This window comes from Haliotis rufescens, unplaced genomic scaffold, assembly GCF_023055435.1.
Source record: "Haliotis rufescens isolate VD_foot unplaced genomic scaffold, xgHalRufe1.0.p SCAF_11, whole genome shotgun sequence".
Lineage (NCBI taxonomy): Eukaryota > Metazoa > Mollusca > Gastropoda > Lepetellida > Haliotidae > Haliotis > Haliotis rufescens.
In genome coordinates this window covers 27,075,625-27,102,459 of record NW_025963791.1, presented here as the reverse complement: position 1 = coordinate 27,102,459, position 26,835 = coordinate 27,075,625, and the positions used below count along the sequence as shown (strand labels likewise).

General features: G+C 40.5%; 1 protein-coding gene across 5 annotated transcripts in view; it reads left to right on the top strand.

The window, feature by feature from the left end:
* LOC124149319 overlaps positions 1–26,835 on the top strand; it is a 115,450-nt gene that overhangs the window by 33,796 nt on the left and 54,819 nt on the right. For all 5 annotated transcript variants that reach the window (XM_048392481.1, XM_048392480.1, XM_048392484.1 and 2 more), the window contains exons 3-4: positions 9,183–9,248; positions 10,317–10,468. In XM_048392481.1, coding sequence (XP_048248438.1) covers positions 9,183–9,248; positions 10,317–10,468 — 218 coding nt within the window. The remainder of the gene's footprint in view (positions 1–9,182; positions 9,249–10,316; positions 10,469–26,835) is intronic.

Genomic DNA, 26,835 nt, shown 5'->3' with positions numbered 1-26,835 from the left:
CTTGTTGTTACCCTGTCTGGCGCTCGGCATTAAGGGGCTAAAACAAGGACTGGTCGGCTCAGAGTCAGTATACTGTGTCTGAGTGGGGTATTCATGTTCAGTTGCGACATGGTATCTCAGTTGGCTGGCACTATAAATCGGCATTAGTCCAGACTAGTACAAGCAGCCACACACACACATCTGCAGGCACGTTGCTATGTAAGTGCAATATTCTTGGAAGCAACGTTAAACCCCATTTCACCTCGCTTTTACAAGAGCTAAGATCCAGTTAAAAACATCACTGTATTTTATATGTTGAAATACATACTTCTTCATCTTTTGACACAAGATCTAACACAAGACTATAGATTGTCTTTGGTATAAATTTTCCATTTCTCGTTTAACTTGTTAGACGCTGTATGTTTACTGATCAGAATGAACTGCTGCCATCTGTCTAAAATGTTTACATGCAGCATGTCATATCAGCTTTAGTAATCTTGCTTATGTTTTCAGAGTAAAAGTGTTGAAAGGAGAGATACTGCTGTATCGTGAGTCTCCATGATGTAAATGGACACTGTCAGAATGTTATGTTTATCATAAACAAGTGTTTCACAGACATCATCTACCTGTTGAATTGTTTGATAGACATTACTTAAAAGTTGACGGATGACAAAGTAGACACAATTTATGGATAACAACTTCTTGACTTACTGTAAAGGACTTTACAGTGATTAAAGAAGTTGTTTACCATAAATTGTGTCTACTTTGACTCAGGCTTACTTTCTACAATATTTCAAATAAAATGACAAATTTACAGTAGATTAAGTCTGTGAAAATACCATCTCCTCGACCTGCTGAAATATCTCAAACATAGATGTACAATGTATGCATGATTTGATATACCGTATTCGACGTAATAAGCGCCCTGCTCTAATAAGCGACCACGGCGATATTTGCCAATATATTGGCTAGTGAACAATCTCAATTAGCACCCCTTCCAAGGGTTTTACGTACACAAGACTTATTTATTTGTGTATAATACGTACTCGTATGTTATATGCACCCTTAATTATGGGCAATTAAATCCTTGAAAATATTTCTGTCGTATATAAACATTTCAGGCTGTCAGCATAAACCACGAAATTTACGATTTTTCAACTCAAAATAATATTCTAATAAGAGCCCCCTATTTCTAATTTTGAGAGCGCCCTGGGCGCTTATTACGTCGAATACGGTACTTTTGTTAGCTGAATGAAAACAACATGTGGAAAATTAAATGTTTTGGGATATTTTGTGTATGTGTATGACACTAATGGATACAGAAATTATTGTGGAAAACAATCAACTGTATTTGCAGCTTCTAATTTGAAGATGTGTGTACATGCTCTAGGACCTCAATTCTTATATGCAGAGTTGCATCCCTTAGCCATGCCAGAATATGCTTATATCTGCTATCCCAATTGATTAAGGTCCTTTGCCAATCAGCAGTAAATGAACCATGATTGCATTCTAAATGGTTTGAAAAAATATTGAAACTTATTAGATCTGCTGGGGCGGTCGGGTAGCCTAGTGGTTAAAGCGTTTCCAGACATTCCAGACATGGGTACAATGTGTGAAGCCCATTTCTGGTGTCCCCCGCCATGATATTGCTGGAATATTGCTAAAAGCGGCGTCAAACCATACTCACTCACTATTAGATCTGCTTACCTCACTGGGGTTTCACTTGGCACAAGAATCCTGCTTTTTTACACTCTTTTAAAGATATGTGTAGTTGTATAATCAATGCCATGTCATCAACACAACATTACAAAGAAAGGATAGTAATTGATTGGAAAGCTTGTGTGATATATTACAGTCCCAATGGTCATTAAATAATAATTTCCTTTGAAATGAAAACATTTTAAGGCATCAAAATATCACAGCAAAACAATTTCTAAACTTTGGTCTGTCGGTCATTAGATAATACGTGGTGTAGTGCTTGAACTGATATTCACATCAAATACTTCACTGCTGTTAATCTAACAGCAAAAACACATTGCATTTTAGCTTTTTTAGCTTTCAAAAAGAAATTAGTACTCTTTTTTCTAAAAAAAATAAAAAATAATGAGCCATGAAATACCTTAGCAAGTACAGTAACATAGCTGAAGTCAGGTTTCTTTTTAACTCTTTATATATAGAGATATAGATATATTTATCAACAGACAATTAGCTGTACCTGGCATAATCAATATTTGCTGTTGATTCATAGACACATGCTTAGGATTTAGTCGGAATTTTACCATGGGTTATAGAAATGCATTTTGAAAAATATTTGTTTGGCACTTGTCTGAATATTTAAGAACCCATACCATTGCCTCATAACCTGATAACAATAGTCTGGCATGAGATGGTGACTTATTTTGAAAGCAAATTTAACAGAATTGTCAGGTATGTGTATCAGTTTTATAATTTTTTTGTCTTTCTTGAAAAAGCTGTCTGCAAATAAAAGCGACAAAAACAATTAAAATTTCCACAATCATGAGAAGTCTACTCAAGCAGAGTCCATCACATGCTTCCGTATATCGTAAGCATGTGGTCACTAATCACTGCCCCATCCGTAGCACCCATCACACATGCAAGTTAATTTTCCCCTGAGACTTCATGTAATAACCTCCTGCAGTAAGCAGCTATGCCCATCATGTTGGAAATGCTGCTTTGAGATAAATATGGTGAATCCATCTCAAGTTTTACCTTCACAGATGTGGCTTCACACCTCTCTTTCTCCTCCACCCCCACCCACCACCCCCGACCCCACCCACCCCACCCACACCACCACCACCTGCACCTCTGTTTTAATTATATTTATGGGTGTATCATACTCATCAGGTTCAGGATATTGGCTCAGACAAATATTTCCTGAAGCCATTTCTTGTTTTGCCAATAGATATTAACAGTGGTCATGTCCTGCTAACTATCTGTCTTGTCTCTGACTAAAGATGTAATCTGCAAATGAACCGTATAGAAAGTTAGCCACCCCTTGTGAATATGACGTGTCTGACATATGACAAGGGTAATGATAACGCTTGGCATTGGCTTCCTGCCATTAATTATTCAAACAGCAACTCTTCTGGAAAAATAAACTAGTTTCACCTTTGAAATTTGTGTTTCATAATGTTGACATGAATATTTCATAAATGTAGCATTATTTCTGGAAAAGGAAAGCATACCAATTGTTTTATTTTGCCTTCTCAATGCATGTAATATGACAATGATGCTATTGTGAGGTTGAGCGAAGTGATCGTTTATGTATCTTTCACACATCTTCTAGTTTAATTGTTTTGGGTAAAAGAGTGCTGTTATTATATATGCTCAACAACCCAATCAGAAATGAAATCAGGCAAAGATAATATTGCTTGTTGTAGCAGCCGGTTCAGACTTGGATGATGACTCGGCCTCATGATATAGATCATGGGATTGTCTGGTTCAGACTTGGATGATGGCTAAGCCTCATGATATAGATCATGGGATTGTCTGGTTCAGACTTGGATGATGTCTTGGCCTCATGATATAGATCATGAGATTGTCTGGTTCAGACTTGGATGATGGCTTGGCCTCATGATATAGATCATGAGATTGTCTGGTGCAGACTTGGATGATGGCTTGGCCTCATGATATAGATCATGGGATTGTCTGGTTCAGACTTGGATGATGGCTTAGCCTCATGATATAGATCATGGGATTGTCTGGTTCAGACTTGGATGATGGCTTAGCCTCATGATATAGATCATGGGATTGTCTGGTTCAGACTTGGATGATGGCTTAGCCTCATGATATAGATCATGGGATTGTCTGGTTCAGACTTGGATGATGGCTTGGCCGCATGATATAGATCATTGGATTGTCTGGTCCAGACTTGATCATTTACAGTCAGCTGTCATATAGCTGAAATATTAAAACTAACTTGCACTCACACTCAAGTGGAACTAACAACACAATAAGCCAAGTACATCATCAATTGTTTCCTGTTTTAGTGGATGTTTATATGAAGGACATCCGTTATCTACTTGAAATTCTCATCTGTCAGAAAGTGATTATTGGTGACCATACATCTGTACTTTGCAGGAAGTAGCTAGCAATTCTTCCTGTTCGATGGCATCTTGCACCTCTGAAACATGCTTGTAAAAAATGTTGCACTGATTTGAACAGATGATGTTTGCCATGCTCAGGTGCATTTCTACATCAAATGTAATTGGCAGCAGGTTTTTCAGGATAAATAGATTTAAGATTAGAACCGAATGGGATGTTCTGGATAGACTTTTCAGTGTTACATATCTTATGAAACATGTTTGGATAGACGTTTTGAACATAGTAGATCAATTATTCATGAATTCATGAATTTATCTGTTGTTAATGGTGCTTTTAGCATTGGGATAAAAAGTATATAAAGGATAATTGTTTATCCATCTGAAATGAAATAAGTATGGTGTTGATCGCATGCTTTCCTTCACAGGTTTTTCTAGCTCAGCATTGTCCAAACTTGATTATTTATAGCACAACATCATTTAACCGCAGTATTGTTGTTGTGGTGTACTGGATCGAGCATCGGCCTGAAGATTGGTAGGTTCGATCCTCAGGCCATGTCATTACAAGAAATTACAAGACGGCACTTGCTACCCAACATTGGTGGGATAAAACAAGGACTGGATTCAGTTTGGAATCAGTGATCATGATAATGTGGCAAGTGGGGTATCCATGTGAAACTGAGGCATGGTATCTCAGCTGGCTTATTGAACACTGTTAATCTGGCATTAGCCCAGACCAGTACAAGCAGGCAACACACATTTTATCATGCCCATTGAAAGTGAAAAAATTGTTTGTTTGTTTGTTGTTTAACGCCGCACTCAGCAATATTCCAGCTACATGACGGTGATCTGTATATAATAAAATATGGACCAGACAATCCAGTGATTGACACCCCGAGTATTAATCCACACAACTGGGACTTGATGACATGCATGAACCAAGTCCGGGAACCTGACCACCAAATCCTGTTAGTTGACCCTTTTAACACAAGCATGGGTTGCTAAGACTGATTCTAACCTGAACCTGAAAGCAATGTTAAACCCATTTCATCTCACTGCCTTTTCCGAGTAAGCTGATTCTTATTTATTTCCACAAACATTTTGTCATTTTGAACTTTGACTCAAACCATGCTCTCATGAAATTGTGAAATTACTTTCTGAACATTACTCCCTCCTGTAAGTCACATTTACATCTCTTTTCTCATACCACCAGTCTGTCATGGACACTTCTGTTGAGATGACCATCAACAATATGTTAGAATATTTATATAAGCTATAAAAATTCCAATCAAGCATTCATCTTACCATGAACATACTGATCATTCCATCATTATGAGGTTGCTATGCTAACTGACATGATTTCATGCTTGTGTAGGTGGATGGTTTAGAAATACTTGAGTTAATAGCCTGAAGTGTGCATCATTTATCTTGAATTATGGCAAAGTTTCAACGATAGAATAGATGCCATGAGGCAGTGCCTGACCTATTGTCCTCACCTTTTTGCTCAGCTCAGATGGTAGAGATAGTCAGCCTTGGGTTCCTCTGACCCTACTACTTTGTAGCTAGTCTGTCACATAGACCCTTACATTAAAAAAGGAGACCAAGTCCAGTCCAGTATGATTTGGCAAGTCAAGATTGCCTCAGCTCTGAAATTAAGGATTGTTCTGGGGTTCATTTGGCTATTTGGCAATTTTTTAATTTTGTCGATATATATCTTAAATAAGATAAAACATTGTAGGGGCTGAATGTCAGTCTACTTTGTAGCATGCACTGGGGCTAACATTCTCATGATTTCTTACTGGCTGTTAGTGCTGCCTGAGAAACTTAAGTAAACATTATTAGAACTAATTTTTCATGAAAATGTTACTCAGATTATATTCAAGAAAACAAGAATTCTTACATCACAGTGAAGTTGTTTTGATTGGTTTGGTTTGTTTGTTGTTTGATGCCACTCTTGGCAATATTCCAGCTTTATGACGGTGGTCTGTAAATAATCGTGTCTGGACCAGACAATCCAGTGGTTGACATCATGAGCATCAATCCACGCAATTGGGATTGATGACATGCATCAACCAAGTCAGCGAGACTGACCACCCGATCCCGTTAGTCGACTCTTACGACAAGCTGTTTTGAGGTGTTACGGTAATGTGAATGTAGTAGAGAGCCATGTTACATATAACAGGAACAGTGTAAATTGTACTGATACAAAATTTATGTAGTTAGTTAATTAGTATGTTTTGATACTGTGAGGTGAATTTGAATTTGTTTAGACTTGCCTTTGCATGTATTTGTGATGGTGGGGCAGGATATGCTCACCTTTTTCGCGAAAACACCTGATATCATCACTATTTGAAAGTGATGTGGTCGGAATCGTACAATGGACTCAATTTCTAGTTGAGGTTTCTTTTGTTTATGAAAAAGTTTTTTCTCTCTTATTTAACTTCCGAACATAAACAGGTTCAAGATACAAGTTCACTTCTAACTATCAAATGCCAAATAATACAACTGAGGTTAACATTTTTTCATAACAATTAACATACCATTAAGGATATTAATAGGCTTATTGTCACGACCCCACAGGATGTTATTAAGTTATTCCCCCAGTCAGTAACACCATATATTACAGCTGACAGGCAGTAAATGTACAACAGTGCATATTTCAACAGCTGATGTATATAACCAGAGACACACATTCTCTTGGCAAGTTCCCATTTGTTTTCCTACCTGCTTTCCATTTATAATTCATTACATAATGGTCTAAGTAGGGAGGGACACACGGTCTTGGTACTTGCCAACATAACCAACATTCCAGTGTAACATATACCCAATAATTTCTCTCGAAAGTTATCAGTTTAGACATTCGTTTCTTTGTCTTGATACTTTGTTCTTAGCCTTTGTGATGAGATGGCCAAATGCCTCATAAAAACTTCAGTACTGTCTTATGTTGGGTGCATCGGCATGCTCAGGTAGATTCTTTTAGCATAGGCAACAAGCAGGGGTTGAGGTAAAAGATCTCTGTGAGATGGTTAATGTCATCATCTATATCCATTATAGCCAAATGAAAATAATCTGTCAGGAAGCAGCTGTGTGGATGCCAATAAATTACATCACAGTGATAATTGACTGTAGTGCTGACAAGGGATAGATGTTTAGTGTCATGGAAGAGCTGTTGATTTACTTTCCTGTTCACATCGCTTGTGAATTGTTCGACCTTCATATCAAAGAACAATAGATCCAGTCACGTCTGACTAGTGGTAAGGGACATAGTTTTGGAGTAGCTTATGTTGTGAATTGTGTTCTACTTTTAAGTTTTGAACAAAACATGATGACTGAGATAGTGAAGATAGATCTAGGTAGTTAGGTGATGAGGTCATTCTTCAACAAAGAGTGACTTTCTTCCGGAGCAATCACTGGAAGGATCCACATAATCAGGAGACTATCCAATTACCTCAGCTTACTAACATTGATTTTAGTTTTGTCTACAAGAATCAAGAATTTGTTATTGTACAGAACTCCCTCGTAGGGCAGGGTACAGACTATCTACATATGGGAATAAATATAATTATAGACATGAGAGGTATATATACATAATGTACATTACATATTTTTTTTTATTCACTGTATATAAACATTTATATATATCATGAGGTGGCTGACAGCGTACACTTAGTGTAGATACTCTAACATCATATCTTGACATTGTCTATGAGATAATTTGTGTAACATATTTTGCTTTTTGCTTTTTGGGGGGTTGAAGATATTAGCAAATATTTTGTTATCATTTCGGCAGTTTAACAAATCCAGTGTTTGAAGAAGTAACTGTCTTTTGTAACTATAATTCGGACTGTACAAAAGGAAGTGTTTTTCATCTTCTATCTTGTTTAACTTACATTATTTCCAACACATGTTATTGTTGCTAAGGTAGAATAGCTCTGAACAGAGTGCTACACATGCTTCAGTGAAACGTAAACCATAATTTATTGATTCTGTATATGTTTGCAAACTTTAAAAAATGGTCTCTCCACATTTCCACTCAAAACCTAAAGTAGGAAAAGGCAGACCTCCTTATTTGTGAATAATGAGTCTCATCATCATTGCAGGCCGTTCTGATTAAGTTTGGAATACGCCATGCATGTTATGGAGATACCCTGTCATCAATTATATGTGTTATCACACTTTTACAAGACCATCACAGCTGCTATCAGCAGTAGATAAACTTTCCATTTCTTCTAGTGATAACAGTGTAGGAGCCTGTGAAGGCTTACATCATCTGTACATGGAGTCCCTGTCTGTCAGTGTAACGTGCTGCTGATGATAACCCCCTTGGTCCGGAGTGACATGGGAGATTAAGCCCTACATAGTGCATTAGGAGAAATCTTGGTCATGGTTTTGACAGGTTCCTCGGAAGTGGGCATCACTTTGCATTAAGATAAATGCCAGCTGGGCAAGCTTAGCCCTCATATGGACATGCTCTTATTCAAAGTTAGTGCTTATTGAAAAACCGGAAACATCTTTGTTTAGATTAAATTAAACAAAAACATCTGGCTGGGCTAATGGTGGAATGTTTATAATGTCAATACTTTGAAATAAGCTCAGATTAGGGAAATTGATGGATTTGTGGGATTGATCGATAATTGCTTCAGTTCGGCACCAATAAACAGGTATGCACAGGGCTATTAAATAAAGATGGATGCTCTTGCTTTATAGACAAGCCACATGAGAAAGTGGGCAAGAGGGATGACATTCTCTAAATTATTGTTTTGCCACTTACTCTTGGGCTATCGCTCCGTCTCCTTCTGAACCAAAATAAATTGTAACAAGCCTAAACTTATTTTAGTTTTAGCCTGCAGGATCAGCTTTGAAATGCCAATGAAAGATTTGGTCTTTTCGTAATTGCTTTAGATAGTTTGAATTTAGAGGTGTAAAATGTCCCATGACTGAGTGAATTTGATGCCACTCTTGAACCAATGTAGCCAAGCAGTCCTGTATCAGTGTGTGTGCCAATTTTGCATGTGACAAAGACACTGCTAACCTGAGTTAGTTAATTCAACGATTGTAAGGCCATGACTTTGTTGTCATGTGTGCAGAAAATGTGTACAGTTTTGCAAACATTCAATTTTTCCCCTTTTCCATCTTTTCTAGAGATGGCAGCGGCGGTTCTTTGTTTTGTACGATGATGCCGAGCTCACATGGTCTGTGGATGATAATGTAAGTAGAATTGCCAACTCTTCTTATTTTTCTACACTAGGAATGTTAATTTTCATGTTTTATTCAATATCTCTCTTTATGAAAGTCTTTTTAGACATTTAGAAGTTAGATTAAGCATGGCCAGGAACATTATTATGGATAGCTTCTTGGTTACACGTGCACATCAGGCACACCTGGTGAAAGGGCAAGAAGTAGCCCTTGGCCCGTTCCACATAGCGATCCTAGCGCTACGATTGTCGTAAGTCAGTGTTAAAGAATGGGAGTTACGATCGACTTAGCGCTAAGATCACTTTGTGGAACGGGGCCCTGAAACATTGTGTATGCATAATATAGAAGTTGTCATCCATAAGACCCCTTGTCATCCTGATGAAAGTCCTGAATTTATGTGCATCTGGATTCTTTAACTTTATTACTGTGTCTTAATTTGGATAATCAGTCAAGCAAATTGCAATGGCAATAATATGAACTTAAGGTGAAGTTGCCAAATTTGGATATGCACTACTCGAACTATATACAGTAAACTACACTTATAATGAACAGGCTTATAACGAACTGACGGATATAACAAACTTATTTTTTGGTCCCGGCCATTGCTGTATATATGTGGTATTTATGTTTATGATGAACTACGGTTATTTTGAACTTAAATCAGTGGTCCCTTTGAGTTCGTTAAAACCGTAATTTACTGTAAGATAAGATAATGTTTATTGCAGAAATGTTCCATTACGGGACAGATGCAATTTTAAAAGACAAATGTACAAGAAGAAAGACAAGTTCTATGGATAAACAACTTCTTTATTACAATATGTGCGACGTTTCAAATATGTGCGACGTTTCGGTGTAGATCCTAACACCTTTATCAAGCAATTGAAACGTCGCACTAATTGTAATAAAGAAATTGTTTATCCATAGAACTTGTCTTTCTTCATCACACCAACTTCTAAATGCCACTGAAAGAAATGTACAAGGTTCAATCATGAGATATAAGGATAGTGTTTCTAGCTTGTAGTTACTTCTTGTATTGTTTGTCTGAACATGATGGGATTACGATGTGATGCTGTGTTGCAGCCTGACACGGTACCGCAGGGCACTATCGACATGAACAAATGTTCCGATGTCCAGGAAGCAGAGAAGGTGACCGGCCACATCAACTCTGTGTCTGTCATGACCCCTGAGAAGACCATCTATGTCAAGGGAGAGTCTAAGGAAGAGTCACAATGGTAGGTTAAGTAGTTTGTAGCTCTGGTCTACTTGATGGTGGACAGATTCAGGTATGAATGCTCTCCTTCTTGGCCTTCTCTGTCACAGTGGAAGGTTAAGTAGTTTGTAGCTCTGGTCTACTTGATGGTGGACAGATTCTGGTATGAATGCTCTCGTTCTCGGCCTTCTCTGTCACAGTGGAAGGTTAAGTAGTTTGTAGCTCTGGTCTACTTGATGGTGGACAGATTCAGGTATGAATGCTCTCCTTCTTGGCCTTCTCTGTCACAGTGGAAGGTTAAGTAGTTTGTAGCTCTGGTCTACTTGATGGTGGACAGATTCAGGTATGAATGCTCTCCTTCTTGGCCTTCTCTGTCACAGTGGAAGGTTAAGTAGTTTGTAGCTCTGGTCTACTTGATGGTGGACAGATTCAGGTATGAATGCTCTCCTTCTTGGCCTTCTCTGTCACAGTGGAAGGTTAAGTAGTTTGTAGCTCTGGTCTACTTGATGGTGGACAGATTCTGGTATGAATGCTCTCGTTCTCGGCCTTCTCTGTCACAGTGGAAGGTTATGTAGTCTGTGGCACTGGTCTTCTTGATGGTGGACAGATTCTGGTATGAATGCTCTCCTTCTATGATCCTTCATCCCACAGTGGTTACTAAGGTTGTGTAATCTGTGGCACCAGTCTGCGTTCATGTCCCAACCTTTCTTTGTCACAGTGGCAGGTAGGCACGGGTCTGTTCAGTTGTTTACAGATTCTGGTGTGAATCCTGTGACCTCTTATCCCTACCTTGTCACAGTGTTAGGGTGTGAATCTCCTTACCTCTCATCCTCATCATTACAAACCAAGTGGATTCAGGGTCACAATAAGTTCTTGGTGTGATCAAATCTTGGCCAGACAAACCAGTAGTTGACAGCATAAGCATAACACAATCATCCAGATATTCCTGTAAGTAACCTATTAAGATAAGCATGAGGTACTGGTGACCTTTTCTCACCCAAGAGTCAAAACACATCCATTGTTAGACTAACATCTAGTCTCTGAAATGAACATATCGTACAGAAAAAAACAGTTGTTCAGTTATCTTAATAAAAATATAATAAAAGGGAGCCCAGTGACTCTCTTGATTTTCAGATACTGCAGTAATCTAGACTTGCCAAACATTATAGACTTGCATGGGCTGTATTTGATGTATATTTGTATCAGGGTCTGTAAGACAGACTAATCCATTGTATCCAAGCGGGTTAAATCCAGACATGTCTCATTCTCAGCCAGTGAGAAAAGATTTCTTGTGGCAAGGATGTCCTATGTGCTAAGTATGCAGGTCAAGTCATTTATGATAACTGGTATGGCTGTCAGACACCCACAGGGATGTAGTAGGTCTGTTGGTGTCTAGCCTGCTGGTTTATGACATGGAGAATGTACAGACGAAGTTATGTCCTCACATCAAGTTGATGGATTTCACACATCTCGGTCCTTATGATGACCTTCTGCAGAGACTGGGCTCCAGTCTGTAAAACACAAACACTATCCAGTGCAACGTTGGGTGTATCTGATGTCAGGGAACCAGTTTATCTCTTCACTAGAACTTTTTTTCCAAACTGGTATAAGATAGCACTCAGTCTTAGATTTTGATAATAGCATCATTATCTTTTCTTCCTTCGGAATTTTTTATTCTTTTTACTGTGGATTCTCATCAAAACGATCAGTTATGTGAGATTGATTTTGTGAAAAAATCTATAAGAGCTTTCAGTGTAATGTTTTCCCACACTAACTATTGCTTTGTATTTTGTGTGAAAATGAGTGTTGAGAACAGATAGTCATTTGTCTGAAAGAAAATGCATTATGTTCGGATTTCATTTGCATAGTGTATATGTTGCTTGATTGCAAGTATAAAATAGAAAAAAAATGAGTTTCAAAACCTGTATTATAAAAAATCAAATAAAATTTTGCCGAGGGAAAACTTGAAAATGTTAAAATGGAAGAGTATTTATTTCATTTGAAGTGGTGAGGGTTAAACATGGAACAAATCAGGACAATAAAACTGTGTCTCAGTAGTGTTGGGCGTAGTGAAAAATGAAAAGGTTGTGTTTGTGAAGCGCAAATGGGGATGCAATCATCTGCTTTACTGGAGCTGCTCAACAGTACTGTGAAAAAGGGTATCACCGTATGGCACCAGTCAAGATTTTTATCACTTGTTTTTTTAGCTCGCATTTTTGGTGGTAGATTATCTTTTGCTTTACTGAAGAAGACGAGGAAAATGTCTGCTTGTAGGCATCTAGATGCAGATGATTGTGTATGATGATTCAGAGGTGTGAGTTCAGTAGCAGCATGCCATGAGGACATGTTCCTCAGGCCTTATTATTTAGTTGGTTCACAATACCTACCAACAAAAAACCCAGAAATTAGAAAAAGAAAAAATACTTTTGACATTTTCTTTGCTGACTCTTTTGAGTTAGTTAAAATGAAAAAACACACACACAAGAAATGGTTAATGATAAGTAAAAGATTCTTTATTCGAACCCCAATAAATGATCTTTCGATATCATTTCGCAGTCATACTTCCGTAATGGTGTGACCTACAAGTTTTTCAGGCAATAGTAGCAGTACTGATCTGGAAGTTGAAATTATTTATTTTTATATTTTTTTGACCACCTACATTGAATTTTAGGCCTACTAATACAAACTGAAAAGTGGTATAATTGAAAATTGGGCCATCAAGGTTATTGGGCCATTGGTTTTGTAATTGTCCTACAGGGTAAGCTTGTAATAGTCCTACAGGGTAAGCGTGTCTATTCCTGGGAACATCTAGTCTCTCATACAGTGCCTGAAACAAAAAATCCCCCAAATCCTCTAGCAAGTCTACAATACTGTGGCAAGTCTGATTTCTCTGGGCTTCTTCTATTATATATTTAAAGACAATTTAAAAATATAAGTTTTTAAATATGTTGATTTTATAAATATTAGTCTGGGGAACATCAAATGTGAAGTTACCTGTGGTTTGAATATGAGTGGAATGCATATAGAAAACCTTAAAGCCAATTTGGATTCTTCCAGGACCAAAATGTTGATGTGTCAAGACAATGTGGTTTAGAGTCAATGAGGCCTTCACTCTATGTTGTAGTTATCTTCCACGGATTTATTGATTCACTTAAGTGTAATGTAGATAGAAGAATGATTTTCTTTGATACATTCTCCAGTTATTTGTTTCAATGTCATTAGATAATACATTTTTCAAGTGAAGCTTGTATTTTGTGTTCTCTACTGGTATTTGTTTTCATAGTTTTCACAATAAAGTTATTGCTATGCATGCTCAACCAGGTTGGTAGTTTTATCATTTAAACTGATACTGAGATAAGAGTTATAAGGGATCGGATTGAATGAACATTTAAATCAGAACTCAGAGAGACGAACATGAAACTATTGGGTTCCATTGTTTGTCTCTGATTAGTTTTGATAAAATACCAAACATGAACTAAGAATTTCTATTTTGTTTTCTAAAGTTAATTCTCAGTATATGGTGTTTTGTAATGAACGATATAATGGCTTCCTGTGGTCACTGACGTTCTGTACTCTGGTGAACATGTTGCGATCGTAAGTTTTATTCTGATCTTGTGTGTAATTGATTGTGTGTTATGTTGGAGCTATGTACAGAGTTGAAGCAGACACACTTGGTGGTGTCTGTCATGCATGGTGGACATATTTAATGGAGCTGCTGGGTTTCATGGACAGGTTGCTTTAAAAATTGTTTTGTTGAGAGAGCATGGGAAAGTTGTGCCAGTTTGATAAGCTGTGTTTGTCAAAAAGTTTATGACTGTCCTTGCTTTAATAAAATTATTGTCCCATTAATCGTCGCCCTTTTGAGATATGGGTCTCCAGCAAATGTCATGGCAACTCATGGATCAGACGGTTAGGTAGGTGAGTGGGTGGGTGAGTTTGGTTTTACACCGCTTTTAGCAATATTCCAGCAATATCATGGCGGGGGACAGAAATGGGGTTCACACATTGTACCCATGTCGGGAATCGAACCTTGGTCTTTGGCATGACGAGCGAATGCTTTAACCACTAGGCTACCCGACCGCCCCTCAGACGGTTAGGGTTAGTGATGGAGTGAATCATTGCTCATAACATCAATCTCTGGATTTTCATATGACTGGAATGTGGCTGACATGGTGTTGTTATGGGGGTAGGGTTATGGGGCTAGGGGTGGGTATGGGTATGGTGTGATAGGGGTAGGGTGGGTAAAGGTTACGGGGTATGGATGGGTATGGGAGTAGGGGTTATATATGGGGAAAGGGGTGGGTATGGGTATGGTGTGATAGGGGTAGGGGTGGATAAAGGTTACGGGGTATGGATGGGTATGGGGGTAGGGGTTATTTATGGGGGAAGGGGTGGGTATGGGTATGGTGTTATAGGGGTAGGGGTGGGTATGGGGGTAGGGGTGGGTATGGGTGTAGGGGTGGATATGGGAGTAGGGGTAGGGGTGGGTATGGGGGTAGGGGTGGGTATGGGTTATGTTTGTTAATGATAAAATATAATCTCAATTTGGTTATCCTCCAGTTTAGAACAGTCTTTCAGTAAAGTCATATCAATATCTATGAAACACATGCACGATAAAATCAAATTCAAGTTTCCCAAAAGGTCAGATAACAAGGAAACACATTGTGAGGTCGAGTGATGCACGATAAAGTTGACATGCACCTTATCGATAAAATCAATTCAAATTCGAAAAAGGTCACATGACAAGAAAACACTTTGTAAGGTCAAGTGATGCATGACTTAGATATTCTTTTATCAATTTGCTTGATGTTGTGGAAACCCTCCTATCAAGATGACAGCACTTCAAAGCCTGGCTGTGATCACATCACACATGCCCTGTGGTCAGATTGAATGGAATCTCTCTTTGATTTTCCGTATCGACATTTTCACACCCCACTAAAAAGTATTTGGGACAGATTGACAGTTGAATTTTTTTCAGCTTTTAAAATTCAAACTTTATCTTGGTTCAAACTGCAGTCTCTTTTGATAGAGGGTCATAAGGTTATTGCTTTTGCAATGTTGTTTACAGTGTAGGAGACAATGGATGTTCAGGAGGTTTGAATGTTGGGATAATAAGAGTTTTCTCTTCCGAAAGTGTGGACATTAAAACATTAAATATCATTGAGTCACATCATAAATATTTAGAATATGTAAGCAGTGATACATTTTACTGAATAATACAACATTATGAAATGAGGTTGGAGCATGACCTGTGCATTGTTGTACAGTATGGGCCCAACAGTACATATGCCTTTCATGATAAATAACACTATTGTCCTCTTGTCCTTTTTGAACTAGGAAGGATTGTTTGTGCCCCCAGACACAGTGACACAAACAGAACACAGTGACAAACAGAAGACAGTGACACAAACAGAACACAGTGACAAACAGAAGACAGTGACACAAACAGAACACAGTGACACAAACAGAAGACAGTGACACAAACAGAACAGTGACAAACCGAAGACAGTGACACAAACAGAACACAGTGACACAAACAGAACACAGTGACACAAACAGAACACAGTGACACAAACAGAACACAGTGACAAACAGAAGACAGTGACAAACAGAACACAGTGACACAAACAGAACACAGTGACAAACAGAAGACAGCACAAGACAATGCCACATCCTCACTGAGGCATGGCAAGCTCTGTTTCAGTTGTACTTGTTGACAGACACATGGGTCTGTACAGATGGATATTTGGGACATCTAATTGAATGATCAGTGCTTTCAATTGTTTCAGCATGTTAACTATATTCATGTGAGGCAGGGGCGGTCGGGTAGCCAAGTGGTTAAAACGTTCGCTTGGGTTCGATTCCCGACATGTCCCCCGCTGTGATATCGCTGGAATATTGCTAAAAGCGGCGTAAAACCAAACTCACTCACTCACTCATGTGAGGCATAACATTAGAAGGATGATGTAAAGAGTTGTGGCCCTTAGTCATGTCAGGATCATACTGTATCCTTCCTGCAAGCACCCATCATAATGAGCATATCGACTTCCCTATTCCCATCACCCTGCTTTATCTCCATTTGAATACAGCATCCATTAGACCTATCCCCTTCGTAATCTCCCAAGCCCCTTCCCCATCTCCCATCCCCTTTCATCTTCCTGTGTCCAAACCCCTTCTCCCTCCCAACCCCCAACCCCTCTCCTTATCCTAATCCTGGTCCCTATCCTTCCCCTACCCCTCTCCTTATCCTTATCCTTGTCCCTATCTTTACCACAGCCCAACCCCTACCCTTCTCCCTCTCCTTACCCCTCCCCTACCCCTCTCCTTATCCTTATCCTTGTCCCTATCTTTACCACAGCCCAACCCCTACCCTTCTCCCTCTCCTTACCCCTCCCCCTACCCCCCTCCTTATCCTTATCCTTGTCCTTATCCTACCCCTACCCTCCCCCTCCCCTACCCCTCTCCTTATCCTTGTCCCTATCCTTACCACAGCCCCTACCCCAAGCCCAAGCCCAATCCCTACCCCTACCCCTACCCCTCTCCTTACCCCTACCCCTCTCCTTATCCTTATCCCTATCCTTACCACAGCCCCTACCCCAAGCCCAACCCCTATCCCTACCCCTCCCCCTACCCCTCTCCTTACCCCTCCCCCTACCCCTCTCCTTATCCTTATCCTTGTCCCTATCTTTACCACAGCCCAACCCCTACCCTTCTCCCTCTCCTTACCCCTCCCCCTACCCCTCTCCTTATCCTTATCCTTGTCCTTATCCTACCCCTACCCTCCCCCTCCCCTACCCTTATCCTTATCCTTGTCCCTATCCTTACCACAGCCCCTACCCTAAGCCCAAGCCCAACCCCTACCCCTACCCCTAACCCTCTCCTTACCCCTACCCCTCTCCTTATCCTTATCCCTATCCTTACCACAGCCCCTACCCCAAGCCCAACCCCTATCCCTACCCCTACCCCTACCCCTCTCCTTACCCCTACCCCTCTCCTTATCCTTATCCTTGTCCCTATCCTTACCACAGCCCCTTCCCCAAGCCCAACCCCTACCCCTACCCCTACCCCTCTCCTTACCCCTACCCCTACCCCTCTCCTTATCCTTATCCTTGTCCCTATCCTTACCACAGCCCCTACCCCAAGCCCAAACCCTCAATTATCTTCCTATGCCTATGTTTCCCTGACATGTTCCTATGTATTTGTGTCAGACCAGGGATGACTAACTACATCTTTCATCTAAGACAGTGTTTTGTTTGGGTGTAAAGGCAGCTTTGTTTGTGTCTAGTTTGTGGAGTTGAGTCATGCACACAGAGGCTACTTGATGCTGGTGGGGGATTACCTGCGTATGGTCTACATTGTAGACTCGTATCCGTCTCGGTACTTATGTTGTATTGTTTCCATCATTGGTGTCTGTTTCAATCCCGTCTGGTGTCCTGTTTCGGAGAGGTTTAGATGGTACAGACAGTTTGTTTTTTTCAGTGGTTAAGGAGATCAGAAACAAACAAAAAATATTGAAGATTCCCATGTGTTTCATGCTGTTTCTGTTACTGATTACATCAGATAGGGTTTGTTAGTCTCTTGAGTTGCTTTTTGCACTGCAACTGTTCTTTGAGTGTTTACAGATGAAATAATCACATCTTGGTACATTTGGAAAGCAAACAAGCCAAGTTCAGACCCCAAAAGAAGCTGTGTTTATGAGGGGATGTATGCAGGGGCGACGGAGGAAACTCAGTTTCTCATGTGGCTGCTGCCAGAGTGCACTGTCCAATCACTGCACCAGTTTCACCTTGATGGGGCCCTACTCTTTTGCATCACTCGTAGCCCCCTGGGGGTTACAATAGGTCCACAGTACCCCTGAGGGTTAAAATAGGTCAACAGTACCCCTGGGGGTTCGATTAGGTCCACAGTACCCCTGTGGGTTCGATTAGGTCCACAGTACCCCTGGGGGTTCGATCAGGTCCATAGTACCTTGAGGTTCCAGGTTAGAGTAGGTCCACAGTACCCCTGGGGTTCCAGGTTAGAATAGGTCCACAGTACCCCTGGGGATTCCAGGTTAGAATACGTCCACAGTACCCAAGGATTGACATACACCCCAGGGGGTACCAGGTTTGAAAGGTCCACAGTGCTTCATGACTGACATGATTCTTCCAAGGATTAATATGATTATTATTGTTGTTATTGTTAATAGTGTTATAGTTAAAAGTAATTTCAATTTAATGGTTATTAAGTTTTTCGTTTACTTTTCTCCAACTGAATTCTCCTCCCTTTTTTGTGATCCCCATTCCTGTCTCGTTAAGCCTGCATCTCCACTCTCATTAGCAGTGACTGGCGTCTGCTTTCATAGCCATACAGCTTTGGTATTCTCCGTCCCTGCCCATGATTCATGGTGTTTGTGCAGTTGGCACTGGCTCCCCCCTTGTAGGGCAAGTTGTAACATCTCCAAAGTCTACGTCTACTCTGTGTGAGTTATGATAGTACTGTCTGAAGATGTTGTCCCTTGTAATAGAACTAGTTGGCTGCATGTTGTACTTGGCTTTATTAGCTTGTTAGTACAAAAGTTGACATGAATGAGGTTGACAAAACATGAGGTTGCATGAACTTAATATTTAAGTTCAGAAGAAATTATGAAATTTTATGACACAGTTTAATATTTCAGTTCAGAAGAAATTCTAAACTTTAATCTTAAGTATCTTTTTAAACTTTCTACACCACTGCGGTGATGAAACACACTTCTGTAAACAGGAAAGATTAGGAACAAGAAAAGTTATCCCCTTTACATCATTATCTGTGAACATTCATCTAAATGAGCATCTCATTATCTGTAGTCAGTGTGGTTTGGAGCCTCTGTGATTGCTGTCGCATTATGTTTATGCGAGTTTGATAGCATGCATTGATTCCATGTTCAACAGCTGTGGAGTGCAGTCTTTGCTGGTGCAACAGGTAGTAGACCAGACAACTTGTGGCTGCAAATCAGGGGGCGAGGTGCAATGCACAACTGAACTCATCATTGGCTATGATACATATTCGGCTGCCATGAGTGAAAGAAAGTGTAGGGGACAAAGAAAATGGCCTATTATGATAAGGAATAAGTGTCTGTTGTGTTTAAACACCATAGATGCGAGCAAAGCTGAACTGTTGGGGGCATAGCAGGAACAGAGGCTGAATTGTGGGGGAGAGCAGGAACAGAGGCTGAATTGTGGGGGAGAGCAGGAACAGAGGCTGAATTGTGGGGGAGAGCAGGAACAGAAGCTGAGTTGTGGGGGAGAGCAAGAATAGGCTGAATTGTGGGGGAGAGCAGGAACAGAGGCTGAATTGTGGGGGAGAGCAGGAACAGAGGCTGAATTGTGGGGGAGAGCAGGAACAGAGGCTGAATTGTGGGGGAGAGCAGGAACAGAGGTTGAATTGTCGGGGAGAGCAGGAACAGAGGCTGAATTGTTGGGGAGAACAGGAACAGAAGCTGAATTGTGGGGGAGAGCAAGAATAGGCTGAATTGTGGGGGAGATCAGGAACAGAGGCTGAATTGTGGGGGAGAGCAGGAACAGGCTGAATTGCGGGGGAGAGCAGGAACAGGCTGAATTGTGGGGGAGATCAGGAACAGAGGCTGAATTGTGGGGGAGATCAGGAACAGAGGCTGAATTGTGGGGGAGAGCAGGAACAGAAGCTGAATTGTGGGGGAGAGCAAGAACAGAGGCTGAATTGTGGGGGAGAGCAGGAACAGGCTGAATTGTGGGGGAGAGCAGGAACAGAAGCTGAATTGTGGGGGAGAACAGGAACATAAGCTGAATTGTGGGGGAGAACAGGAACAGAGGCTGAATTGTGGGGGAGAGCAGGAACAGAAGCTGAATTGTGGGGGAGAACAGGAACAGAGGCTGAATTGTGGGGGAGAGCAGGAACAGAGGCTGAATTGTGGGGGAGAGCAGGAACAGAGGCTGAATTGTGGGGGAGAGCAGGAACAGGCTGAATTGTGGGGGAGATCAGGAACAGAGGCTGAATTGTGGGGGAGAGCAGGAACAGAAGCTGAATTGTGGGGGAGAGCAAGAACAGAGGCTGAATTGTGGGGGAGAGCAGGAACAGGCCGAATTGTGGGGGAGAGCAGGAACAGAAGCTGAATTGTGGGGGAGGGCAGGAACAGAAGCTGAATTGTGGGGGAGAACAGGAACAGAGGCTGAATTGTGGGGGAGAGCAGGAACAGAAGCTGAATTGTGGGGGAGAACAGGAACAGAGGCTGAATTGTGGGGGAGAGCAGGAACAGAGGCTGAATTGTGGGGGAGAGCAGGAACAGAGGCTGAATTGTGGGGGAGAGCAGGAACAGGCTGAATTGTGGGGGAGATCAGGAACAGAGGCTGAATTGTGGGGGAGAGCAGGAACAGAAGCTGAATTGTGGGGGAGAGCAAGAACAGAGGCTGAATTGTGGGGGAGAGCAGGAACAGGCTGAATTGTGGGGGAGAGCAGGAACAGGCTGAATTGTGGGGGAGAGCAGGAACAGAAGCTGAATTGTGGGGGAGAACAGGAACAGAGGCTGAATTGTGGGGGAGAGCAGGAACAGAAGCTGAATTGTGGGGGAGAACAGGAACAGAGGCTGAATTGTGGGGGAGAGCAGGAACAGAGGCTGAATTGTGGGGGAGAGCAGGAACAGAGGCTGAATTGTGGGGGAGAGCAGGAACAGAGGCTGAATTGTGGGGGAGAACAGGAACAGAGGCCGAATTGTGGGGGAGAGCAGGAACAGAGGCTGAATTGTGGGGGAGAGCAGGAATAGAGGCCGAATTGTAGGGGAGAGCAGGAACAGGGAAGGGTGGCTGAATTGTCAGACAAGAGATGTTTAGGTGCAGGGCAAACAGAAGTAGGGAGGGGTATACACAATACATGAGGAAGAACACAAGTGAACAGGGTCAAACTGCTTCATTGTCTCTCTGTGTTTTCAGTATTTGATCATGAAAAGTGTGTGATCAAAGACCTACAGAAAGTCTGTGAAACTGGGATACGTGCATTAAATAGTTGTGCACTCAAGAGACGTTTTTTCCATGTGAAACCAACTTTAAAGGTTTCATTGAATCGAAAGGCTGTGAAAGGTAATAGATACTGTAGGCGTAGTAGTGTATCTTCACAGCTTGGTCTCCAAGTAGCATTGTGTCATGTGTGCAATACAATACAGCCGATGTCAATGAACCTCAAAACACACACATGTCTATTGATGTGGGGATATAATGTTTCATGTCACTTCACCTCAGCAAGAACTGCTTCAAAATTGCTAGTCATTATGACAAATAAATATTTATGCCTCGATTTTTTTTTATGTTATGGTGCAATAATGCTTGTAATATGTCATTTATGAGATGTACAAAATGAAGAGGGACATTGTTGCTTGTCCTTGCATGAGTGCTCCAAAATATGGCTTCCTGCTGGGGATGCAGTGTGGGATAGAGGTGTGAACCTCAGCATGGAGGATGCCGTAGGTACACGCTGACTTTAACACTCGGACGCTGAAATGTCACGGTAGCTAAACATAGGGTGTGAAATTTACACAAGTCTATCTCAGCATCTTGCACAGCGCCTGCACCAAGCATCAAAGTGTGCACATGATTACATGAACATACGTCAAAATGTGCAAGCAGGTAAATTAACATGAATGTAGGTGTCCGTGCAGGTTAACGATCGTGCAGTTAAGTGTGGGATGCGGTGGATGATGTGCTTCGAGGTGGGCACAGGTAAACAACAACGTTTGTACCAGGGATGTACAATAAGTGAGAATCACCTGAGAAAAATGAAAGTTGTTTTGTGGCTGTCCTGTTAATGCAAAAAATCATTCAAAGTCAGCTGACCTTCACAGAACAAGGTCAATGTCAGTTTGTGTTTGGTTGCCAACTTCACAGCATGTAATCAGTTCTTGCTTGACAATAAACATATACTACTCACCATCTGCTAAGGACCACACCTTTAAATGATGATGGGTTTGGTCCTTAGCAAATGTTGTGTAGTATATGTCAACCGCATAGACTTTATACTTCAGGATTGATTATGTAAAAACACCTTTAAACATATAAGATGCAGCTAATCAGTATTTGTAATAGTATTTAGTTTTTCATGTCAAAATGACTAGATGTTTGACTTATCAACACATAGGAATCAGTGTTATAAATGCCATTGCCACATCACAATGAACTGCAATAAAGTGTTTGGCTTTTGAAATATATGTACTACTCAACAGATGTTAAAGAGCACATGATTTATTCCTATTACTATACTTAGTTGGTTCTAACGGATATACTGTCGTAATACGAAAGAATCAGATGTTCTTTAAGGTCTTGGAGTAGCATGTGTATGCATATAACAAAGCAAGGTAATTTTCTTGTCTGTGGATACTGAGGATTTTAGCAGCATGGTAATCATGTACACAAGCATATAACGATAAAAACACTCATCATTGCCGGTCTGGTAAACCACTTGTCTGTTGATGTGTGCAACACAGTACAATGTTGTGATGTATCTCCTATCTACAGGGAACACCCTGAAAGGTCTCCGCGACATTCTGGACTTTTTCCAATACTTCTTAAAACGCCACAGATAAATTTTATGCCTGAAAGCGTTGCTTCTAATAATCTCCATAATAAAAGGCCTCAGTATGTGTTTTGAACCGATATCTTAGCTGCATCTAAGATGTGAAGTAATCAGTGTGGAATGGTTGTCGGAACTGCTGGAGACATTGGTGTATTTGATAGGGTGTTTGTGTGAAGGGAACGTCAGTTTTAGGCCAGCAGTGTTTTGAGTGGTAATGATAGAGTCTAAGGTATTGTCAAGTATGTATGGACGTGTGATCAATTTCAATCGTTGTGCTGATAATACCTGTCTTATGTGTCCGTGTTGTTCACTGGTGCAGACATTGATCAGGGGATTTGAGCCCCACACATGGGGCACAAGGATTTTGTGTTGTTAACATAAAGGCAATATGTTCAGGATATTGTGGTTTTGAAAGTAAATGGTATTTTATTGATATTTGCTCCTTGGCTTGACCTTAGAGATTGAAATAAGATATAATCAGTTTATTTGATAAGGAGGTCCCATCCACACATGCAACTGAGTTGACTTCCAGTAAATATTGCTGTTATTGTGCGGTCATATCTTGCTCGGAGTAATTATGAATCTGTCACAAAATTTATTGAGTCAATATTAATTTGTTCACTTTGGGATTCCAGGTTAGAATAAGTCCTGAGCAATCTATGTTGGTTGTAAGAGGTGACCTAATGGATCCAGTGGTCAGGCTCCATGACTTGGTTGGTTGCATGTCATCGTACCCTGACGACGTAGATTATTGTTCACAATATTATTTTAGTTATTTTGGCTTGTAAGGTATTTCGGTTTGTTCTACAACTATTAAATGACCCTTATAACAACCCACAATGAATATGAAAAATGTGTTATATATGCCAAATTTCATTAAACTCTGAAGGTGTGACGAACAGCCTTATGGGAAAAGCATCGCTCGTCATGTGGCTGGCCCAGGCTTAATTCCCATTATTTGTGGACAATTTCTGAAGACCATTCTTGGTGACCCTCAACTTTATTGAAGGCAGAGGATGACTTAACACTCATCCAAACAGTAGTAGAACATCAGGGCACCATTCCACAAAGTGACCGTAGTGCTACGACAGTCGTAAGTCTGTGTTAAAGTGTGGGAGTTACGACCACCAGTACAATCTCTTCGTGGAACAGGGCCCAGGGCTGTTCTTAGTGGGCCTCTTCATACCTCACGGTTGTAGGGGCAACAAAAATATGGTTTGGATGTCATAACATGCATCAACCCAGTCAGTGTGTCTGACCACCTGATCCCATATGTCGCCTCTTACGACAAGCATGGGTTGCTGAAGACCAGTTCTAACCCATACCTTCAAGGGGGTCATCCATTAACTAATAGTTAAGCAACATTGGTCACAGAATGAGTGGAAACAAGCTTGGCTCATGAGAGTTTATATTGTTTCTTTCCTACCTGATGTGTGGCGGTCGGGTAGCCTAGTGGTTAAAGCGTTCGCTCGTCATGCCTAAGACCCAGGTTTGATTCCCGACATGGATACAATGTGTGAAGCCCATTTCTGGTGTCCCCTGCTATGATATTGCTGGAATATTGCTAAAAGTGGCGTAAAGCCATACTCACTCACTCCTACCCGATGTGAAACATAGGTTACATGTGGTGTCGCCTTGTGCATGTGATGTGTTCACAATATGCCTCTGTTCACTGGTGAGTGGGTACTGGATAGGAGATAGTAATGGGATTGAAGACCTAGAGCCATACAAGGCAGCTTGGGTTGTATACAGGTTGATTACTGTGAGATCAACCTTAGTGATGTTAGAAATAACAAAGCGGGATGCATATAAGGATTCTTGGGCTGATTGCCATTTCAGAACAAAAGAAGTTTTATGTGATAACAAGAATTTGGGTATATACAAATTAGGGAATGAAAAAATAGATGAAATAGAAGCATTTCATGTTTATTCACATATAACAATCTTTAACAGTTTTAGTACAGTTGGAGCAAATGGAAAGTTCTGGTCAACACCTCCGCGTGACGTTGGAACGAACATATGACGTATCTGTTGACTTGCTTTAGTTGAAAGTAATAGTGTCTCGAAATTATTTAGAACTACATTTATACCCTAACAACCGAAGTGAGTGAACTCAAATTAGCAATGGTCATCACATTAGCCCATCTTTGTTTGAGTGACCATGTGAGTGAACTCATATCGTGTACCTGCAGTTGAAATCACTGACTGGTCACGAGTGAGCTCAAACTCAAATAATGTTATCTCTATGTGAATCATTTTTTTAAAAATAGTTGCTCTTTTCAACTAACCCACTTTTAATCCCTTATAGCAACATCACAATGCCTGCAGGCAACATCAAAGCAAATTTTACTGTAATCACAAAGCCGGATCTCCTGGTAAGACACCTGTGTTCTCCCCAGGGAGCTGAGAATTAAATTCAAATGGACACTGATCCCTTGACCGGGCTTATAATAATGTAATGGCCCATTATTATTATTATTGTCATTGTGATTGTGATTGTTATTGCTAAGGGGCTGGTCAGAGGTTTTTGATGCACTAATGTACTTGCAAAAAATTGCCCTCCCCTAATGCTTGTCATATTTTGGGATGACCCACCCCAAATCGATGTACATTTTTTTCATTACCCTCCCTGAAAGGACAAAATGCAAAGGCATGTTTTATTTAATTGTAAAAAGTCCGTTTTTTTCATTACCCTCTCCAAATATGTGTCTTATTTATTTTAGGAGACTGTCATATTTTGGGGTGACCCTCCCCTCACTCTCCCTGATCCACCCACCCTATAATAAAGGACTGGTCCCTTAGATTGAGATAAGATATTTTACGTATGAAATAAGCCTGTGTATATGAACCTTCAGACTTTCCATTTCAAGCTCATGTTTACAACATGGATCACATTTAAGTTATTAACTCGGTACAATGGATTCCTGGAGACGTATTGTTGGTTGACTCTATACATCGACGTAGGGGACAAGGGAGACCTCAGTCAACACACAGAAGACCCAGATGAGATTCTGTGGTCAGCAGATTGTTTGGAGTCGCATAGTGGGCAGCCTCATTAAAACCTAATAACAGAAGATTGACTGAACTAAACAGTGAAGGCATAGCCATGTTGTGACGTGAATGCTCGCTACCATAATACCTCTAAAATGCAAGATGTTTTTGTTAAAAATATCAGAAATAAATATATTCATAGAGTTGAGCTATATTTGTGATGTGTACGTACTTCCGTTCTTAAATTTCCAGCAACAGTTCATCTCAACAGTTTTCATTAAATGTAACTGTTTAGTGTGATGACTTTTGTATGATAATTTTGAAAACATTATGTAGTTTACATTTCTTTCAAACATCTTTGCTCTGACAGTTAAGCATGTGTTAAATCAATGCTCCCCACCAAGTATGGTGAGTACTATTATCAAGCCTGTTATATTTTAACCCATTCTCAAAAGACATATGTATGCTTTTTTAAACACAAATTAAAAAAGGGAATAGTTTCATTAAAGGTTTGAAAGCATACTTTGGTCCAGATGTGTTTGAACATTGTTTGTACAGACTATGTACTGATATGAGTGAGTATCTATTTATGCTGCTTTTAGCAATATTCCAGCAATATCACTGTAGGGGTCACCAGAAACGGGAATTACACATTGTACCCATTTGGGTATCAAACCCAGGCCTTTGGAAGCATATGGTATTCTACAACAGACTTCTAACTGTATGGACAGTGATTTGTTTCCCTAAATCTATGGTAGTCTGTTATAAGATGTCTGTGTCCCATCTTCAGAACCCTGTTTCCTTCAGACAGATATACCTTGTGCAATTCAGAAGAAAGTTGCA